General features: G+C 34.9%; 1 protein-coding gene and 3 long non-coding RNA genes across 6 annotated transcripts in view; all 4 read left to right on the top strand.

Moving 5' to 3' along the window:
• Positions 1 to 11,348, top strand: part of LOC124459062 (dual specificity protein phosphatase 19-like) — a gene marked incomplete at its 5' end in the record, with an annotated part of 32,199 nt that extends 20,851 nt beyond the window's left edge. Inside the window, 2 exons of the mRNA XM_047008636.1 lie at positions 10,453 to 10,574; positions 11,067 to 11,348. Of these exons, the coding sequence (XP_046864592.1) occupies positions 10,453 to 10,574; positions 11,067 to 11,169 (225 nt within the window). The remainder of the gene's footprint in view (positions 1 to 10,452; positions 10,575 to 11,066) is intronic.
• On the top strand, positions 9,962 to 10,186 carry LOC124459100. Its single transcript, XR_006953464.1, has 2 exons — positions 9,962 to 10,064; positions 10,151 to 10,186. It is a non-coding gene; the product is annotated as an uncharacterized LOC124459100 (long non-coding RNA).
• A 216-nt stretch (positions 11,349 to 11,564) lies between the features above and the next one.
• Positions 11,565 to 18,956, top strand: LOC124459076. 3 transcript variants are annotated; one of them, XR_006953428.1, is made up of 7 exons: positions 11,565 to 12,065; positions 12,144 to 12,342; positions 12,493 to 12,604; positions 12,838 to 12,914; positions 13,581 to 13,637; positions 17,985 to 18,069; positions 18,621 to 18,956. It is a non-coding gene; the product is annotated as an uncharacterized LOC124459076 (long non-coding RNA). The 3 variants fall into 3 exon arrangements; XR_006953427.1 differs by having other exon boundaries at positions 11,565 to 12,342; XR_006953429.1 differs by lacking the exon at positions 13,581 to 13,637 and having other exon boundaries at positions 11,565 to 12,342.
• LOC124459092 lies at positions 16,313 to 16,925 on the top strand. Its single transcript, XR_006953457.1, has 3 exons — positions 16,313 to 16,378; positions 16,529 to 16,640; positions 16,874 to 16,925. It is a non-coding gene; the product is annotated as an uncharacterized LOC124459092 (long non-coding RNA).
• Positions 18,957 to 20,454: the final 1,498 nt, after the last annotated feature.

Raw genomic sequence — 20,454 nt, 5'->3', positions numbered from 1 at the left:
CATTAGTCTGAATTAGTTACCACTGTATATGTTTGTGTTTCGCTGTCTACATATATTTTGACATCATTCATCTTAGACAAACTTCCTTTGAGGTAAAACGCACAAACATTTCGAGCCGATGTCAACACATCGTGGTCGTCGTCTACAAGAAAGTCGTCATGTTCTGCAAGAACGTCGTCAATAATCTAAAATTATAAAATTGTCCTTAATTTGGTAATGCTATATAGCTTAGTTTTTGATAAATGTAAACAAATATTGCTAACTATAACTATAATATTCACCTCTTGCCTTCGCCTCTTCTCAAATGCAGTTCTAACATTTGTTGGCTGCTTCCTTTTAGATGCTACACTTGTGGGTTCCACAGAGTATTCAAAAATCGTGGGTACAGCATCCTTCTTAAGGCGAAGCCGTCCTGCTGTCCATCCTACTGATTGCATCGCTTCAAAATTTTGCACGAAGCACGAACTCTCGAAATGTTGCGAGCACAATTTTGAGCTCTTTGTTGGCTTCAAATTTTTGCGTCGGATTTTTCAAGCCAAATATCCCGCATACGCTTGTTTTCGGGAAACGAAAAAAAAGAAACCTTTTGCTGTGTTTCGTGGTTCTTAGAAGAACCGTTTTTACAATTAAATGCGGCACAATAAACCATATTTTCAATGCTAAATTGTCGTGTTGTTAAGAAGTTACCAATATATTTTGAACGAAGCGCGCAATTGACCGCGTTTAGCTAATGTCAACTATTACGTCACAACGACATCGGTAGCTGTCGCTAGCTCGTCGGGCATTTTCAATACGTTATCAGTAAAGCATCAACTTTAAACCTCCATATCTTCAAAAATATTTATCCTTTGAGTCTCAAACTTTGGTGAACTATTAGTTGTAGCTATACCTTCATGTAAAGTACAAAATAACAATCCGAATTTTATGTTGCATGTGTCCTTTAACCATATATGATGCAGATGAGCAAGTAACTTCAACTAATACAGTGATGAAGAAAGCGTTTGGACGAGCAGGAACTTTTATTCTTAATGCCCATACATTGGCTATTAAAATGTCGAACTGCGGTCACTAAAGAGACCAGTTAACGATAAAGAAGCACGAATCGAAATCATTCAATACTTGCGTACTTTTGATTTGATCTCAAACTTAGCTTTGCTTCCATTCATCACTGATGAAGAGCGTCAAAAATTTCAGCGCACATTGACTTGAAAGAATGCAGCGAGCAGTCTTGATCTGGAACATTCATTGATCTAAATGTTACGAGAGTAGTGACATTTTGCAAAACAATAAGAATTCCATGTTTGTAAATGTAGATTGTCCAGGTTGGTATAGTCCTGAGAAGGACTGTTTTTGTTGTTGTTGACTGACGTATCGACAACCTTAGCGGTTGTCATCTTCAGAGTCATTTACTTTAATACGAATTCCGTTTCGCCGTTTGCCAACGTGTCGCATATTTCGGCATTTCATAAAGAGCACCAGATATTGCCCATAGCAAAATAGTAATTTCAATAGGAATAACTAACAATACAGACAAACCCTCGTGAGTCATGACAGCGGTAATTTTATCGCAGATCGATAAATAACTGTTACATGAAGTCTATACTTAAATAAGTGGTACCATAAACTGCGTAACATGAAGTACAAGGAAATGATACAAGGTGTTTGAATATAACAAGGATGAAACGAGAAATCACTTTTTAACCCTCTAGAAACCGTTGCTGCCCACGGCAACACTCACCAAACGAGATGTGTGCAAACTTTCGAAAATGTCCGGCTTCTAGAGGGTTAAAGCGTTAATTCACTTATTGTTTCCATGCTGAAAGATTCCAAAAAAGATTCAAAAGTTCTTCCATCAATGATTCGGCAGATGACATTGACCTCGGTCTGAATAATTCTAGATATCATGCTCAACCTCATCCAATAACTGTTTATTATTAAAATATTAACTTGCTAAACTGAGGGCATTTTGCTGGTATATTTGTGCTTTATAATCGTTTTTCCGAGGAACATTAAATTTCACTGTGTAGCACAAATCATTGTGACTGTCCCACCATCTTATAATGGTTTAAATGATAGAAAAATTACAGTCCATTGAAATGAAAAAGATTAAATGCAGCCAAAACGCAAAACAAAAAAATGAAAGCCAAAATGTACTTTTTGGACGTACAAAACCAGGTTACAAACCCTAAACATGGCGACTGTATTATTGATGACGTCACGTTCCTCTCAAGAATACAAAGTTCTCAGACATAAAATTTCCTCGTTATTTTGTTGTCTGAGAGGAAACTGGAAAGGTGGCAAAATTTTCAATCTGAAGTTGCAATAACAATTTGTCATATTTATGTCATTTTAGCCAGTAAATAGCAAGAAATTTATCACGTGATTTCGTACAAGTATACACGTCGTAGATGGTCAAAGTACAGTACACCAACAGTTAATGGTGCAGTTTCCTCATTCTTGTAATTTTACCATGCATATAAAGTATGTCACGTTTTAAATTTTGTTGCGTATAATAATAATGGCAGTACTAACGAAAATTGATATCCAAGTGATTGAATGTTGGTGTTATTAGGGTAAACCTACCACTAGGGTGCCCCTAGTGCGCATGTGTGAACGCTACAGTTTGGTGTAGTCTTAAGAAGTGATTGAATGTTGGTGTTATTAGGGTAAACCTACCACTAGTAGGTGCCCCTAGTGCGCATGTGTGAACGCTACTTATAAAACATATTCACGTAGGGTGACTCGCTTTCTAGGATAACCCTTCTGCTGGGGTTACCGTACCTCCATGTAAATAGTCTCTAAGCAAATTGCTTTTGTATATTTCATGGGAAATAGTCCAAACAAATTCAACGCATAATTTAATAATGATGTGAGCAAAGCCATGTAATATATTTGAAAAATGCCATTTATATAAATAACATGTAAATATATAATTCTTAATTGGTGACCAAAGTTTGTGATAGACATGTGCTGTATATAGTATTTTATGATACAACTTGCAATATACAGTATATATATCATTAAAGTGAATCAGTGGAGAAATAATTTCTCAACAGGCTTTAAAGGTTTACACATTTAACTTTACATATTTATCATCCAGTGTAAGCTACAAGAATTTTTAGTAAGTTATAACGTTTGATGCACGTTTTCTTACTTATACATACTTTTGTCCAAAAGGTAAAACTTCGGCTATGGACAAGTATCGTGGCTCGTTCATTGAAGGAAGATATGTCCATGAAGAACTACATACCATTTTGAAACACTCCACTGAATTAAGATAATTACCTATACCATTCGAACCTCCCATGACAACAATTGTATCATCTGTTATAACTGCACAACAACAGGATCTCTTTTCCAACATGGATGGTAAAACTGTAGTCTTTCCTTTATTACAGTCATACATGATAACACTGTTCAAATATTCTCCTTCACGAGCTCCAAGAAGAACAACTTGATCTCTCCATTGAACTGTTGCCATTGCACACAATGGATGAGGTAATGGAGGCATTTCCTTAAATGTAAGAGTCCTTGGATCAAATTCCAAAACACTGGACAAAACTTTGTAATCTTTTCCCTGTCCTCCAAAAATAAGAACTTTATCATCAACAACAACAGCTCCATGGCACGCACGTGGTTCAGGCATATGACACAACTCTTTCAAAACATAAGATGTTGCACCTGTAATTTTTATTTCACTGATCAGATCAGACATTCCTTTACCAAAAATGTATCCTCCAATGTGAAAGATTTGTTGTTTATAAACAACAGTTCGATGATGCTCACATCTATAAGGAAGCTTTGTGGGAAATGTCTTCCATGTCAAAGGAAACTGTTTTATATTTAATGTCTCCATTGAGTTGCAGCCCACTCCTCCAACAAGAAATAAATTATCATTATAAATAAATGATGAAGCCCTGTCATGTTCTTTTTCCATTGATGCAATGTTAAACCATTTCTCCTCCTTCCATGAAAATATTTCAACACTCCTTGGGGAACCACCTAAAAAACCTCCAGCAATCAAAATATCACCTTTTACAGAGTTCATCACCATTTCAATTGGTGATGTCAATGTTTGAACATGTTGTTCATTTATATTCATCTTTTTCAATATTTGAAATATCATGGCTTTCATTTCTTTGGTCACTATAGAAAGATTTTGTTGAATATCTTTTATTTCTTTCCTTGATTCCATCATTTCTTTGGTCACAGTAAAAAGATTTTGTTGAACATCTTTTATTTCTTTCCTTGATTCCATCATTTCTTTGGTCACTGTAGAAAGATTTTGTTGAACGTCTTTTATTTCTTTCCTTGATTTTATCATTTCTTTGGTCACTGTAAAAAGATTTTGTTGAAAATCTTTTATTTCTTTCCTTGATTCCATCATTTCTTTGGTCACTGTAGAAAGATTTTGTTGAAAATCTTTTATTTCTTTCCTTGATTCCATCATTTCTTTGGTCACTGTAGAAAGATTTTGTTGAACATCTTTTATTTCTTTCCTTGATTCCATCATTTCTTTGGTCACTGTAGAAAGATTTTGTTGAACATCTTTTATTTCTTTCCTTGATTCCATCATTTCTTTGGTCACTGTAGAAAGATTTTGTTGAACATCTTTTATTTCTTTCCTTGATTCCATCATTTCTTTGGTCACTGTAGAAAGATTTTGTTCAACATTTTCTACTACAGATTCCATCATTTCTTTATACTGAGATGTCAATGGTTTCACGGAATCTTTTACTTCAAAAAATTTTTCGTCTATTTTCCTGCTTAAGTTGTTCATTTGCATTTCCATTTTGTCTTCAAAACTTCGTTGAAACATTTCGCTAATCTCTCGAAAGTCGTAAGAAGCAATCTTTCTGTATTCACATAATTCAGTTTCATGTTTAATCTTGTCTCGTTTGTTTATTTCCAGACCACAATGTTCATTGGAACACAACACTGGAGCAAAACCACAATTTTCAACATGTCTTTTAAGATCTTCGACATTTATAAATTCAGGACAACCACGACTGGCGTAGTCGCAGTTGATCTTTAACTTTGAAATCACGTTATTTATAACACGCGCTGGATGAAGCGTAGCTACACTTAAATCATCTTGACATTGAGGACATCTTTGTGCATTAACTCGTAGATGTTCTTCAATACATTCACGACAAAAACTGTGTTGATTATGGCACATTCTGGCATCTTTCATGACATTCAGACAAATAGAACAGTAAAAGTTTTCATCAACAACAGTCTTAAATCTCGATTCTTGATATCCACTTTCGTAAACATTAGGACGACAAGCCATTTCATACGTCTTCCTATACAATTTAATGCCAAAATTAATACAGGAGTTGATGAAATTTTGTTTATCACTAAAAGTTGAAGCTAAAAGATAGGTTAAAATTTTCAATCGACGTTTGATAAACACGGAAGCTGAAAGCAAAGCATAACAACGCCTACTTTTATATTTTAACATATTTATGTTAAGCAAAACAAAGACAAAAGATAAAACAAAATAATGCAATGAAGCACATCAACAAAAAAAAACACAACTGAGGTCAAAGTTTCTAAGGTCAAAGAAGTGGAGCTTTAGTCAATCTCATAAGGCAGTTCGTTCTCGGTGAAAAACATCCTAATTAAAGGTTATTTGTTGTAGTAAAATTACGTCTTTTCTTATAATGCAGAATTAACGTTAATCCAATACGATTGTTACGTTTTCAGTTTAAAACTACATTTGTTTAGTCTGAATCACTGGTTGAAATTCTGAAACTCATTCGCTTTGGTGGCACCCTAAGTTCATTGCATTTGTTTCTTTGATTGTCAATATTTCTAATCATTTTAGATACGATGATCATATATTTATAACACAAGGAAACATGTTTCAAGACACAAGTAAAACATATTTCACAAAGACTGTTGAATCCGATTTGCAAATTATTGTCGATTTCAGTTAACTTTTCAAATGGCGGTTGCCAAGTTACTTTCTAATGTTGCCAACTACATTTCCAAATATGGAATATTCGTTATGAACTTGTCAACTTGAGTTGACAAGTTGTGTACTTGAGTACTGAAGTTGGGAACTTGAGTACTGAAGTTGGGAACTTTAGTACCGAAGTTGTGAACTAAAGTTGCGAAGTACTAGCAAACGCGAAAGGTTTTTGTACCCTGTAGACATTTGGCAATGAATCCGTTCAGTAAGCAAGGAAAAGCTTTAGCAATTCTAACCCGTTTGACGGCCCTCTTAGAGTGTTATAATGCGATACGCCGTTCACATTATGTAAAAAATTTACAGTAAATGTGGCACTAGAAGAGTATCGTTGGATTTTAAATGCAGTAGTACCCTGCATACTGTGCCCTCGACGTCTGTTGCCACTCGTAACAACTACAGGCGACTCATCAAAGAAATGCATACGGTTGCAATCAATCAATGAAATATTTGCTACGTAAGCTTCTAACTTCTCCATAACGTCCGGCCGTTCTGTCTCTCGAGGAATTTGACTTATTATCTTGTAAGAGTAACCAAGATCTTTATTCAAAATTCTACTAATGGATGACCTGCTAGGTATGTTTGCTGGAAGGCAAACTTTGATATTTTCTAGGTGTTGCTGAATCTCTTTTGCGTAAATAGATGGTTTATTAATTTTTAGATATTCAGTGTATGCAAAACGTCATCTGTACGCGTGGTTCGAACATCACGTTCGTTCTGGCGAGATGCAATAGAACCAGTGTCTACCCATAGATCTATAATATTTGATATAGTCAAATACGGTAGATTTAGTTGTTTCAAAATGTTTGTCAAACGCTGGTTATTTAACCACCTTTCAAGTATTTCATTTCTTACTTCTATTGGTAAAGCTTTTCCTTGCTTACTGAACGGATTCATTGCCAAATGTCTATAGGGTACCAAGACCTTTCGCGTTTGCCAGTACTTCGCAACTTTAGTTCACAACTTTAGTACTAAAGTTCCCAACTTCAGTACTCAAGTTCCCAAATTCAGTACTCAAGTTCACAACTAGTACTGTACAAGTACTCATACACAACTTGTCAACTCAAGTTGACAAGTTCATAACGAATATTCCATATTTGGAAATGTAGTTGGCAAAATTAGAAAGTAACTTGGCAACCGCCATTTGAAAAGTTAACTGAAATCGACAATAAAAGTTTAGACATCTTTTCTTACTATGTTTTAACAAACAAATTATTGATAACATTCAAAATGCTAAATGGAACTGACAAAAGGTTGCAAGAGTGGGAAAAATGACCATGTTAAGAATACCTTAGGTGATGAGAGATTCCTTTCCTCGCAGTTAGCCTGCAGTTGGCCACTTATCGTCGATTTCAGTTAACTTTTCAAATGGCGGTTGCCAAGTTACTTTCTAATGTTGCCAACTATATTTCCAAATATGGAATATTCGTTATGAACTTGTCAACTTGAGTTGACAAGTTGTGCTGTTTTGAAGTTGTGTAGTGTTGAAGTTGTGTACTTGAGTACTGAAGTTGTGTACTTGAGTGTTGAAGTTGTGTACTTAAGTACTGAAGTTGTGTACTTGAGTACTGAAGTTGTGTACTTGAGTGTTGAAGTTGTGTACTTGAGTACTGAAGTTGTGTAACTTGAGTACTGAAGTTGTGTAACTTGAGTACTGAAGTTGTGTACTTGAGTACTGAAGTTGTGTAACTTGAGTACTGAAGTTGTGTACTTGAGTACTGAAGTTGTGAACTTGAGTACTGAAGTTGTGAACTTGAGTACTGAAGTTGTGAACTTGAGTACTGAAGTTGTGAACCAAAGTTGCGAAGTACTGGCAAACGCGAAAGGTCTGCGCGAGTTTCTATTTCTGCGGGAATTTTATTTTTGAAGAACTGGCGCAAAATTCTAATATCGCGAAGAAGTTGTGGTCTGTTCATTTTATATTCAGCATTAATTTTCATCATCTGGGGGTTAATGCTTTTATAAATTGGTGCTCACTCTGGCTTTGAAAATTATTAATACCATTTAATTCTTCTTGGAGTTGCTTAATAGTGTCGTGTTTTTGTTTTATCTTAAACTTCAATCGATTTATGTCCGCAGAATATTCGGGATGTTTGTCTTTAAGTCCACAATAAGTAAACGCGGAACATTTTTCAAGAATACACGGTTTAGTTTGTGTGTTTCTGTGACCTCGGTGGTGGCAGTTGCTGCAGATGACTTTGTAATTAGCAATCATTGGTAATTCAGGAACATTTAAATTCATTGATTCTAATTGCACGTTCATCTCTTCCAAATCTTGTTTGTTGTGATGAATTGAGTCTTCGATTGTCCTTCGCCGATTTTACAATGAATGTTTAGCGGGTATACTTGTATCCTATTTCAGATAGTTAAACGCAACATTATAAATTTATACATTTATTTTATTGTGACTACAAAACAATGACGCACGACAGTATTCAGTTTTAAGAAATATGTCACTTTACGACCTACCTCGTAGAAGCAGATGGATTTTCATCCACGTCAAGACAGCTTTTGATTGAGATTTTGAAAGTTTTAATAACGGTGACTGCTCCGCAGCAAATCGAGATGAAATTCTAAAACTTTCCTTGCCCCAAGAGGCAAGTTCGTATTCTTTTAAAGATGACCAAGATTTTCATTACTTAACAATTTCAGCGACAGTCGTGAAGAAAATTCATTTTCTTTCAAAGCTTTTTCTATTACTTCATGATTTTGTTTCCCAATTTTATCCTTAAAACTATTAAGAAACTCCTCCAATTCATCTGCCATTATCAGTGAACAATTTATTTAGCTTTTACTAGCCTACAACACAGACCTTTCGCGTTTGCCAGTACTTTGCAACTTTAGTTCACAACTTCAGTACTCAAGTTCACAACTTCAGTACTCAAGTTCACAACCTCAGTACTCAAGTTACACAACTTGTCAATTCAAGTTGACAAGTTCATAACGAATATTCCATATTTGGAAATGTAGTTGGCAACATTAGAAAGTAACTTGGCAACCGCCATTTAAAAGTTAACTGAAATCGACGATAATTAGACTTTCTTTTCTGCAAGTTTCTTCCTTTGTCCCAGACCACAAGTAGTGCATCTTTAAAATAGTTTAGGCCGTAACTAATGGGTTCTATTGAATTACAGGTCAGTGGCAGGAACTAGAGGCCGTAGACACCCCAGTGCACTACACCGCCATGTGCCCATACATCCATAAGGTCTCCATGTTATTAACTGTCACTGAATCACGTGTTTGTTTCTTTGTACTTCGATGTCTCAGTTACTTGCATTGGCAAAGTTAAGATAGGTACGCTCTATATTTGTGCTTTTTGTGTTGTACAAAATGTTAACGTATGTTCAATTGCCTATAATATCAACAGTGCGAGTTTGTTTTTCTTTAATGTGCACCCTCCCCCCCCTTCCTTTAAACTTTCTGGTTGGGAATTACTACCCTATTCCTCGACCTAGGTTAATTTACTGAAACCTCGATATATCTTCATTTCATGGAAACAAATTTGGTACACCGATGTCATTTCTACGTGTTATAACTCTCAAACAATGAACATGCTCACGTAAACATGCATAATTACAAAATCATATAGTTACCTACTAGATACCTTCTTTAATTCAGAAAAGAACGGATACAGACGATTTCAAGTAAATGGTACAAACATATAACGATACTCCCGGGTTCAAACCATTTACTTTATTACGATCATTTGGACGACAGAGCGAACAACTTGCTAACGACTACATACGTTTTGCAAGCAACGTCAGACTCCTCATTTGACTCTGAAGATGACTACCGCTAAGGTTGTCGAAACGTCAGTCAACAACATCAAAAACAGTCCTTCTCAGGACTTTATTAACCTGGACGATCATCATTTACAAACATATACAGACGATTTCGTCACATTAATTATTATACATTGTATATTCGTACTTTATCCTTAAAATATTCATCAAATGTGCGGATAAAATTGTCATAAGGTTCAAATTTTCTATTACTGGGGAGTGAGAATGAGTTTTGCTGATGAAATATTTGTTAAAAGACAGCAACTGAAGCACTTCTCGACTGTTTAACTCATACTGATGGCACAAAGGTATTAGTTTTTAATTTGTATGAATGTACTTGGTAGTGTGTTTGATTAATAAAAGTAGATTTAAACCTTTTCGCTTCTTTGTTCAGGTTTTAACAAGCAACTTGACTTGTGGGGACAAAGTCTTTGTAGTAATTGGTAAAGTTGATGGTTATTGCATAGATACAAGTATTGACGACAAGATATATCATGTAGCAGACAACTTGTACATTTCTTCACAAGATGGAGCTTGTAATCTTGAACATTTAAGGCTGCAAAAAATTACTCATATTGTTAATGTTGCCACAGGAATTTTAAATCAATTTCCAAATGTGAGTATAACTTAGATGGTGGATTTCAAATTTTAGCCTAAGCTCTTGTGTTTATGTCATATTTCGATTTTTTCTCTCAGGAGTTTCAGTACAAAACAGTAGAAATTTTGGATTTACCTGACACAAGAATAGATCAGCATTTTGCTGAGCTGTTCTCATTCATTGAAAAGGGACTGGAGGATGGAAAGGTTTTGGTTCATTGGTAAGTGTAAAATGGTGATGGCCATTGATATTCTAAATGTGTGTATTGTGAAGGTTATTATGGTAAGTTTTTAGGTTTTCATGTGAATGAATTAAACTTTGAATATTTTTATTAGTACATGTTGATGTTTTAACATACTTAGCAATAATTATTTACTTTGAACTTGGCTCGAAATATGACTACATCTGAGGATGTGAAAACATCAGTCAACATCAACTGAATTAACCTGAATGATCAACACATACAAACATGTAGGTTTTGCTACAGGCTTGTCAACACAATTTATGTTCTTATGGAGGATATTAATTTGATTACAAAAAACCAAATGCTGAATCAGCATGTTCACTGTTAACTTGTTGAAATGTTAATTGAAGGCTGTGTTTCACATTTGAGGCATACGTAACTTAAAGATGATGGCCATTAAACTAAAAATTGTTGCTTATGCAGCAAAAATTTTGTAGCCAATGAAATGATTTTCCTTTAAATGTCCAGCAAAGCAGGAGTGTCCAGGTCTTCGACTGTTGTCATTGCTTACCTTATGAAATCTAACAATATTGGGTTAGATGATGTATTTCATTTGGTAAAGAAAGCATGACCAACAGCAAAGCCTGATGAAGGTTTTTGGAGGCAACTGAAGGAAAATCATTTATTATTAAGTCAATCAAACACTCCAAGTGATGGAAGAACAAACAAATAATGGTAAACCATTCTTATATGATGGTTGAATATGCACATGAGCAGAGTGAAAGCACCAAAATTAATGGCGAACCATTCCTGTATGATGCTACAACATGCATATGAGCCATGTGAAATGAAGAACAAAATATAAAGGTAAACCATTCCTGTATGGTGCTACAACATGCACTTGAGCCATGTGAAATGAAGAACAAAATATAATGGTGAACCATTCCTGTATGGTGCTACAACATGCACTTGACCCATGTGAAATGAAGAACAAAATATAAAGGTGAACCATTCCTGTATGGTGCTACAACATGAACTTGAGCCATGTGAAATGAAGAACAAAATATAATGGTGAACCATTCCTGTATGGTGCTACAACATGCACATGAGCCATGTGAAATGAAGAACAAAATATAATGGTGAACCATTCCTGTATGGTGCTACAACATGCACTTGAAATGAAGAACAAAATATAATGGTGAACCATTCCTGTATGGTGCTACAACATGAACTTGAGCCATGTGAAATGAAGAACAAAATATAATGGTGAACCATTCCTGTATGGTGCTACAACATGCACTTGAAATTAAGAACAAAATATAATGGTGAACAATTCCTTAATGGTAATAGAATACAAAGCTAAACTAAACAATGTAACGCAATAAGGTTATTGTATACAATGTTTGATGTTTCCTGAAATCCAATAGTCATTGAAATTGCTGTTTTCAAATACTTAGTAAACTCAACTTATAACATAACCCTCCCTTGGCTAACTTTATTTTTAGAATTGGGTAGAAAAGATACAAGGTGAATATGAAAAACCATAATAGTCTTTGACATAATGATCTATTTAAGTTCTAATATTTTATCTTTATAAATCTTCAGCTGGAGAGCACAATCTGATTGCTTTCTTTGGCAAATGTTATCACCTGTCATGATTAATCTGTATAAAAATTTCCATTGTTGGGTCAATGGATTTTGCAAATTGCATTCAGGTTGTGTTTCCCGAGGGGAGGGGGGGTGATAAAGAAGTGTTTCCATGGCAACTTTCCAGCATTATTGATGTGTCCAACAATTGATATAGGTAAGAAAGTTCTATGTGAGACAACATTAACTTTCTTGTTTAAATTCATCCCTGATGTTTGCGTTGGTGTTTTTATATTTTTGTGATACCGGTCCACATTAAACTTATCATCACACACCATAAACAGTTCGATGTTCTTTGTTTATATAGAGCCCCTCCAATGCGATTCAATGTTTCTTTGGTAACTGCTATGCAGAATCTGTTCAAGTTTTGAGGGAATCAGGAAAAGTAACAGGTCTTCTGTTTAAACTTGTGGGAGAAGGTATGGATGACGCTAACACTCAGTATGATCTCATCATCTTTACTCAACATTGTCCCACCCCTTCACTCAACGTTGCTCATTACCTCATCTCCTTTACTCAATATCACCTCGCTCTTACATAGTCATTATTTAATTTCCATCACGTTGTTCAGTGAATATACTTCAGTACTTTTCATTTAAACATTTTTCATCACCTTTTCCCATTTCTACACGTTAAAAATTTCTTCCTTCAGGAAACAGCTTCGGTACATTACCAGACCTGAATAAAAAAGTTGTTGAAAGAACGGTTTCATTTGGAGACACGTGTCAGGTACGTAGACTTAATGATTTTGCAACAAATGTTTCTTCTTTTATTCTAATAGTATAGATCTGTTGTAGGTAGGTAAATAAATATACTGAACTACGTGTTTTTGTGGAGTGTGCTAGAATAGGCCACCACAACCTGGAACGACAAAGATAACGAGATATATATATATTTTTACATGTTTGCAAATGTCGATCGTCCAGGTTAGTATAGTCCTGAAAAGGACTGTTTTTGTTGTTGTTGACTGACGTTTCGACAATCTTAGCGGTAGTCATCTTCAGAGTAATTTTGACAACCTTATCGGTAGTCATCTTCAGAGCCATTTTGACTCTGAAAATGACTACCGCAAAGGTTGTCGAAACGTCAGTCAACAACAACAAAAACAGTCCTTCTCAGGAATATACCAACCTGGACGATCGACGTTTACAAACATGTAGCGATACTCCCGGGTTCAAACCATTTACTTTATATATATATTTTATTTGTTATCGCCCTCCTCTCTTCTGCCACCCGTGAAAGATCCCCTTCATTTTATAATAGACATTTTTTTAAAGTTCTCTTTGTCTGTTTTCTTTGAAAAACACTATTATTGCAAGTGGAACCAGGAAGACTGGGGTCTAAACTTTTATAGCTACTGAAAAAGAATATTTTGTACAAAATTTTCCATTTCAGGATGTCATGACGTGTTTTGGTTCACCTTGTAAAGTATTTTATAAAGCTGAAGATAAGGTGAATGTTTAGCAAAAGTTTCAGTAGAGGATTTGACTTAAGAAGCGTTTTTAGTTAGCATTCAAGCAGTTCATTTAGTTGCAAGACGTCTATCAGACGTCTATTTTTGCTATTGTAGAGAAAAATGCGAATTTTAATCTCGGACGTACAATCGGTTGTCCATGAGAATGAATTAAACTTTGAATATTTTTATTAGTACATGTTGATATTTTAACATACTTAGCAATAATTATTTACTTTGAACTTAGCTTGAAATATGACTACATCTGAGAATGTCAAAACATCAGTCAACATCAACTTAATTAACCTGAATGATCAACACATACAAACATGTAGGTTTTGCTACAGGCTTGTCAACACAATTTATGTTCTTATGGAGGATATTAATTTGATTACAAAAAACCAAATGCTGAATCAGCATGTTCACTGTTAACTTGTTGAAATGTTAATTGAAGGCTGTGTTTCACATTTGAGGCATGCGTAACTTAAAGATGATGGCCATTAAACTAAAAATTGTTGCTTATGCAGCAAAAATTTTGTAGCCAATGAAATGATTTTCCTTTAAATGTCCAGCAAAGCAGGAGTGTCCAGGTCTTCGACTGTTGTCATTGCTTACCTTATGAAATCTAACAATATTGGGTTAGATGATGCATTTCATTTGGTAAAGAAAGCATGACCAACAGCAAAGCCTAATGAAGGTTTTTGGAGGCAACTGAAGGAAAATCATTTATTATTAAGTCAATCAAACACTCCAAGTGATGGAAGAACAAACAAATAATGGTAAACCATTCTTATATAATGGTTGAATATGCACATGAGCAGAGTGAAAGCACCAAAATTAATGGCGAACCATTCCTGTATGGTGCTACAACATGCACTTGAGCCATGTGAAATGAAGAACAAAATATGATGGTGAACCATTCCTGTATGGTGCTACAACATGCACTTGAGCCATGTGAAATGAAGAACAAAATATAATGGTGAACCATTCCTGTATGGTGCTACAACATGCACATGAGCCATGTGAAATGAAGAACAAAATTAATGGCGAACCATTCCTGTATGGTGTTACAACATGCACATGAGCCATGTGAAATGAAGAACAAAATTAATGGCGAACCATTCCTGTATGGTGCTACAACATGCACATGAGCCATGTGAAATGAAGAACAAAATATAAAGGTAAACCATTCTTGTATGGTGTTACAACATGCACATGAGCCATGTGAAATGAAGAACAAAATTAATGGCGAACCATTCCTGTATGGTGTTACAACATGCACATGAGCCATGTGAAATGAAGAACAAAATTAATGGCGAACCATTCCTGTATGGTGCTACAACATGCACATGAGCCATGTGAAATGAAGAACAAAATATAAAGGTAAACCATTCTTGTATGGTGCTACAACATGCACATGAGCCATGTGAAATGAAGAACAAAATATAAAGGTAAACCATTCTTGTATGGTGCTACAACATGCACATGAGCCATGTGAAATGAAGAACAAAATTAATGGCGAACCATTCCTGTATGGTGCTACAACATGCACTTGAGCCATGTGAAATGAAGAACAAAATATAAAGGTGAACCATTCCTGTATGGTGCTACAACATGCACTTGAGCCATGTGAAATGAAGAACAAAATATAATGGTGAACCATTCCTGTATGGTGCTACAACATGCACATGAGCCATGTGAAATGAAGAACAAAATATAATGGTGAACCATTCCTGTATGGTGCTACAACATGCACATGAGCCATGTGAAATGAAGAACAAAATATAATGGTGAACCATTCCTGTATGGTGCTACAACATGCACATGAGCCATGTGAAATGAAGAACAAAATATAATGGTGAACCATTCCTGTATGGTGCTACAACATGCACATGAGCCATGTGAAATGAAGAACAAAATATGATGGTGAACCATTCCTGTATGGTGCTACAACATGCACTTGAGCCATGTTAAATGAAGAACAAAATATAATGGTGAACCATTCCTGTATGGTGCTACAACATGCACCTGAGCCATGTGAAATGAAGAACAAAATATAATGGTGAACCATTCCTGTATGGTGCTACAACATGCACTTGAGCCATGTGAAATGAAGAACAAAATATAATGGCGAACCATTCCTGTATGGTGCTACAACATGCACATGAGCCATGTGAAATGAAGAACAAAATATAAAGGTGAACCATTCTTGTATGGTGCTACACCATACACTTGAGCCATGTGAAATGAAGAACAAAATATAATGGTGAACAATTCCTTAATGGTAATAGAATACAAAGCTAAACTAAACAATGTAACGCAATAAGGTTATTGTATACAATGTTTGATGTTTCCTGAAATCCAATAGTCATTGAAATTGCTGTTTTCAAATACTTAGTAAACTCAACTTATAACATAACCCTCCCTTGGCTAACTTTATTTTTAGAATTGGGTAGAAAAGATACAAGGTGAATATGAAAAACCATAATAGTCTTTGACATAATGATATATTTAAGTTCTAATATTTTATCTTTATAAATCTTCAGCTGGAGAGCACAATCTGATTGCTTTCTTTGGCAAATGTTATCACCTGTCATGATTAATCTGTATGAAAATTTCCATTGTTGGGTCAATGGATTTTGCAATTTGCATGCAGGTTGTGTTTCCCGAGGGAGGGTGATAAAGAAGTGTTTCCATGGCAACTTTCCAGCATTATTGATGTGTCCAACAATTGATATAGGTAAGAAAGTTCTATGTGAGACAACATTAACTTTCTTGTTTAAATTCATCCCTGATGTTTGCGTTGGTGTTTTTATATTTTTGTGATACCTGTCCACATCAAACTTATCATCACACACCATAAACAGTTCAATGTTCTTTGTTTATATAGAGCCCCTCCAATGCGATTCAATGTTTCTATGGTAACTGCTATGCAGAATCTGTTCAAGTTTTGAGGGAATCAGGAAAAGTAACAGGTCTTCTGTTTAAACTTGTGGGAGAAGGTATGGATGACGCTAACACTCAGTATGACCTCACCCCCTTTACTCAACATTGTCCCACCCCTTCACTCAACGTTGCTCATTACCTCATCTCCTTTACTCAATATCACCTCGCTCTTACATAGTCATTATTTGATTTCCATCACGTTGTTCAGTGAATATACTTCAGTACTTTTCATTTAAACATTTTTCATCACCTTTTCCCATTTCTACACGTTAAAAATTTCTTCCTTCAGGAAACAGCTTCGGTACATTACCAGACCTGAATAAAAAAGTTGTTGAAAGAACAGTTTTATTTAGAGACACGTGTCAGGTACGTACACTTAATGATTTTGCAACAAATGTTTCTTCTTTTATTCCAGTAGTATAGATCTGTTGTAGGTAGGTAAATAAATATACTGAACTGACGTGTTTTTGGGGAGTGTGCTAGAATAGGCCACCACAACCTGGAACGACAAAGATAACGAGATATATATATATTTTTACATGTTTGCAAATGTCGATCGTCCAGGTTAGTATAGTCCTAAAAAGGACTGTTTTTGTTGTTGTTGACTGAAGTGTCGACAATCTTAGCGGTAGTCATCTTCAGAGTAATTTGGACAACCTTAGCGGTAGTCATCTTCAGAGCCATTTTGACTCTGAAAATGACTACCGCAAAGGTTGTCGAAACGTCAGTCAACAACAACAAAAACAGTCCTTCTCAGGAATATACCAACCTGGACGATCGACGTTTACAAACATGTAACGATACTCCCGGTTCAAACCATTTACTTTATATATATATTTTATTCGTTATCGCCCTCCTCTCTTCTGCCACCCGTGAAAGATCCCTTCATTTTATAATAGACATTTTTTAAAGTTCTCTTTGTCTGTTTTCTTTGAAAAACACTATTATTGCAAGTGGAACCAGGAGGACTGGGGTCTAAACTTTTATAGCTACTGAAAAGAATATTTTGTACAAAATTTTCCATTTCAGGATGTCATGACGTGTTTTGGTTCACCTTGTAAAGTATTTTATAAAGCTGAAGATAAGGTGAATGTTTAGCAAAAGTTTCAGTAGAGGATTTGACTTAAGAAGCGTTTTTAGTTAGCATTCAAGCAGTTCATTTAGTTGCAAGACGTCTATCAGACGTCTATTTTGCTATTGTAGAGAAAATGCGAATTTTAATCTCGGACGTACAATCGGTTGTCCATACCTTCTCGTATTATTTTGTTTATTTGACTATAACTCTGTTTCCAATATCGCTGTTTTTTATTACAACATCTTACCTTATTACAACTGATTAATAATTTTAATGTTTTTTATGTGCATTACAGCAATATCTTCTTCTCCATCTTTTTCTCTAGATGCGTATCCATTCTCCCTATACATACAAACTTAATTAATCAAATAGATCCTTCTATTTCTTCAACTAATTTTACACTTGGCGTGGTAAGTCATGAATTTTATTCTTTGGCTTTTTCTACCTATTCTGTAGTGTTGTGTTGATAAAGTTATGCCTGATTGCAGGCTATATGCATAAGCTCGGGAAACAGGGATAAAAACAAGGCATGAATTGAGCCCCGAGGTGCAAAAGTGAAGAGCGTATTTTTGTACAATGTCTTTTGTTTAATAAATATTTGTTATAACAACGGGAGTTTGGTGTTCTGTAACAATTCGGAACAGAGTACATTTTTTTGATTTCTTTCATTCTTAATTACCTATCTATTATTTGAGACAATAGTCTTCTTCATTCCCATAATTCCATGCATCATAAATAAAAAGGAACATAACAGCAAAAGAAATCATATTTTCCTGATTATTGGCGTAGATAAAACAAAATGGGCAGAATTGTATCAGGAGCTTGGACTTTATTATTGGTAGCTTCTTTTCTTCATGAAAGCAGTGCACTTTCTGCTCAGACATGCAAAAATATTACATCCTTTAAAGAAAAGTGTTAGAATCCTGATTTTATATTTGTCAAAAATCAAATTGTTCTTAAGGGCGAACTCGATGTTAAATTCGAGACTAGTGGACAAAATTTCTCTTGGTATTGTGGAAGCTCGAGAAGAGAAGTGGTTTTGGACAAACCGGCAAATAAAGCACGAGTGTATTATCGAAAAAATGAAGACGTAGAAATATTCATTGAAGATTGTCCCCAGGTTAAGTCTAAAAAATTCAGTGTTACAGCTGGTAAAAGTGTTTGTTACGACGAAAGTTTTTCTTATGCGTGTCCTGGAATAGAAGGAAAAAGTCATCCTTGCAGTTATGAACTAACAATTAACAAAAAAACAACTAAAGTATCTCAGGTATCTGTCGGATTGACCCTGAAAATCGTAGCAAAATTCAAAATATCTTTTCTGCATCAAGGACACAAAAATCGTACACACTTATGAGTACCAAGAGAAATGGTACTTTGTCGTACCTGCTGGATATACGTTTTGCTCATATAGAAAAGCCACAATTAGTTTTGGAAATCAGTCATACTACTGTTCCGGAACAGACTTCAAATTTGTTAAGTTTGGTACTATTTGCTCGGGGAATAGATTATGTAATAAAAAAGAAAGGTCATGTTTCCATGACGAACACAACATCAGTAACAGGCCAAATTTTCATTTCGCTTTCTGTTTTATCATACTCTGGTTTTTCTTTTCATCTAATGTAAAACGTTCATTGCCAACACCCACTCATTTATTAACAGCTAATGTGTAGTTTCTAGTATCATAAATATAAATGGACAATATAATGTTTCTGTGAAGAAATGAAAGCTTAGTTTCATGTATAAACACGAGATGTATTGTGTAAACTTACTTTAAGTACGTCGCAAAATCCTTATGGCATTTTGCGTAAAACTAGCAGTAACTATGAATATGTAGTTGATTAGCATTTATGTATGTGTGTGACAATAATAAAGTCATTAGTAAACTCAATTGTCAATTGATAAACTTTGTGCTTCTAGCTGCATGTTTGTGGTATGCAAAATGAAACTGCTGTGTAAACGTCATATTTATTATGAAATATAAAAATTTTTCACTTTTAGTTTTTGCTAACTTGAATGAATTAAGTTCGTTATCTTAAATGAAAGATTTTTCAAATAAACTGCTAAGGTTATCCCCTACCTATACGAGTTCCACTTTTTATTAAAAGATTCATTACAGGGAAATGATAGCAATTGCTGATAGCAATTCCATATTCGCAGTATAGTTAATTCAAATCACAAATTCGGATTTGACAAAATCGATGTCATTTAAAGACATTAGAATTGATTCCACTAGACGAACAAAATGATACAAGATTCAACACTATGAATGCATTTATATTTAAATCTTCACCATGCAGCAACTGTAAATTCTTCGAAGTAACATTTTATAAAAATTTTGGATATTTTGCTACCGATGTGTAAACATGGTATGCAGCCAAATTGATCAGGTCCTAGTCTTTCTCCTGTATACTGTGATATAAATGTAGTTTTGATGCATGGAAACCATTATGAAAACGACTTGATTATGACCGCGCTAAATTTGAGAATTTAAGCGAGCAATGTTTTTGAAATATTTGTTACTTCACTTCAAATTTTGAATATCGGAGCAAAATTTTCTGCCTATGTTAAAGATATACAGATATATAGAGTTGTTGTGATGGTGAATGGCACCGATAGAAAGCGAGAAGTCCCAAAGAAGGTTGGCAGGCAGAGTCAAAGGAATTAAACTGCACATTTTGCCCTATTACGGTATAAAATACATCCATGTCGATTGATGAGCAAGAAAATAAATTGAACGATTATATAGAAGATTTTCTACTCAAAGGTAAATTTGTGAACAAAATTGTGTATTATCA

This window comes from Xenia sp. Carnegie-2017, unplaced genomic scaffold (genome assembly GCF_021976095.1).
Source record: "Xenia sp. Carnegie-2017 unplaced genomic scaffold, XeniaSp_v1 HiC_scaffold_64, whole genome shotgun sequence".
Lineage (NCBI taxonomy): Eukaryota > Metazoa > Cnidaria > Anthozoa > Malacalcyonacea > Xeniidae > Xenia > Xenia sp. Carnegie-2017.
Note: the sequence above shows the minus strand (reverse complement) of the source record. Positions and strands in the feature narration are given on the sequence as shown.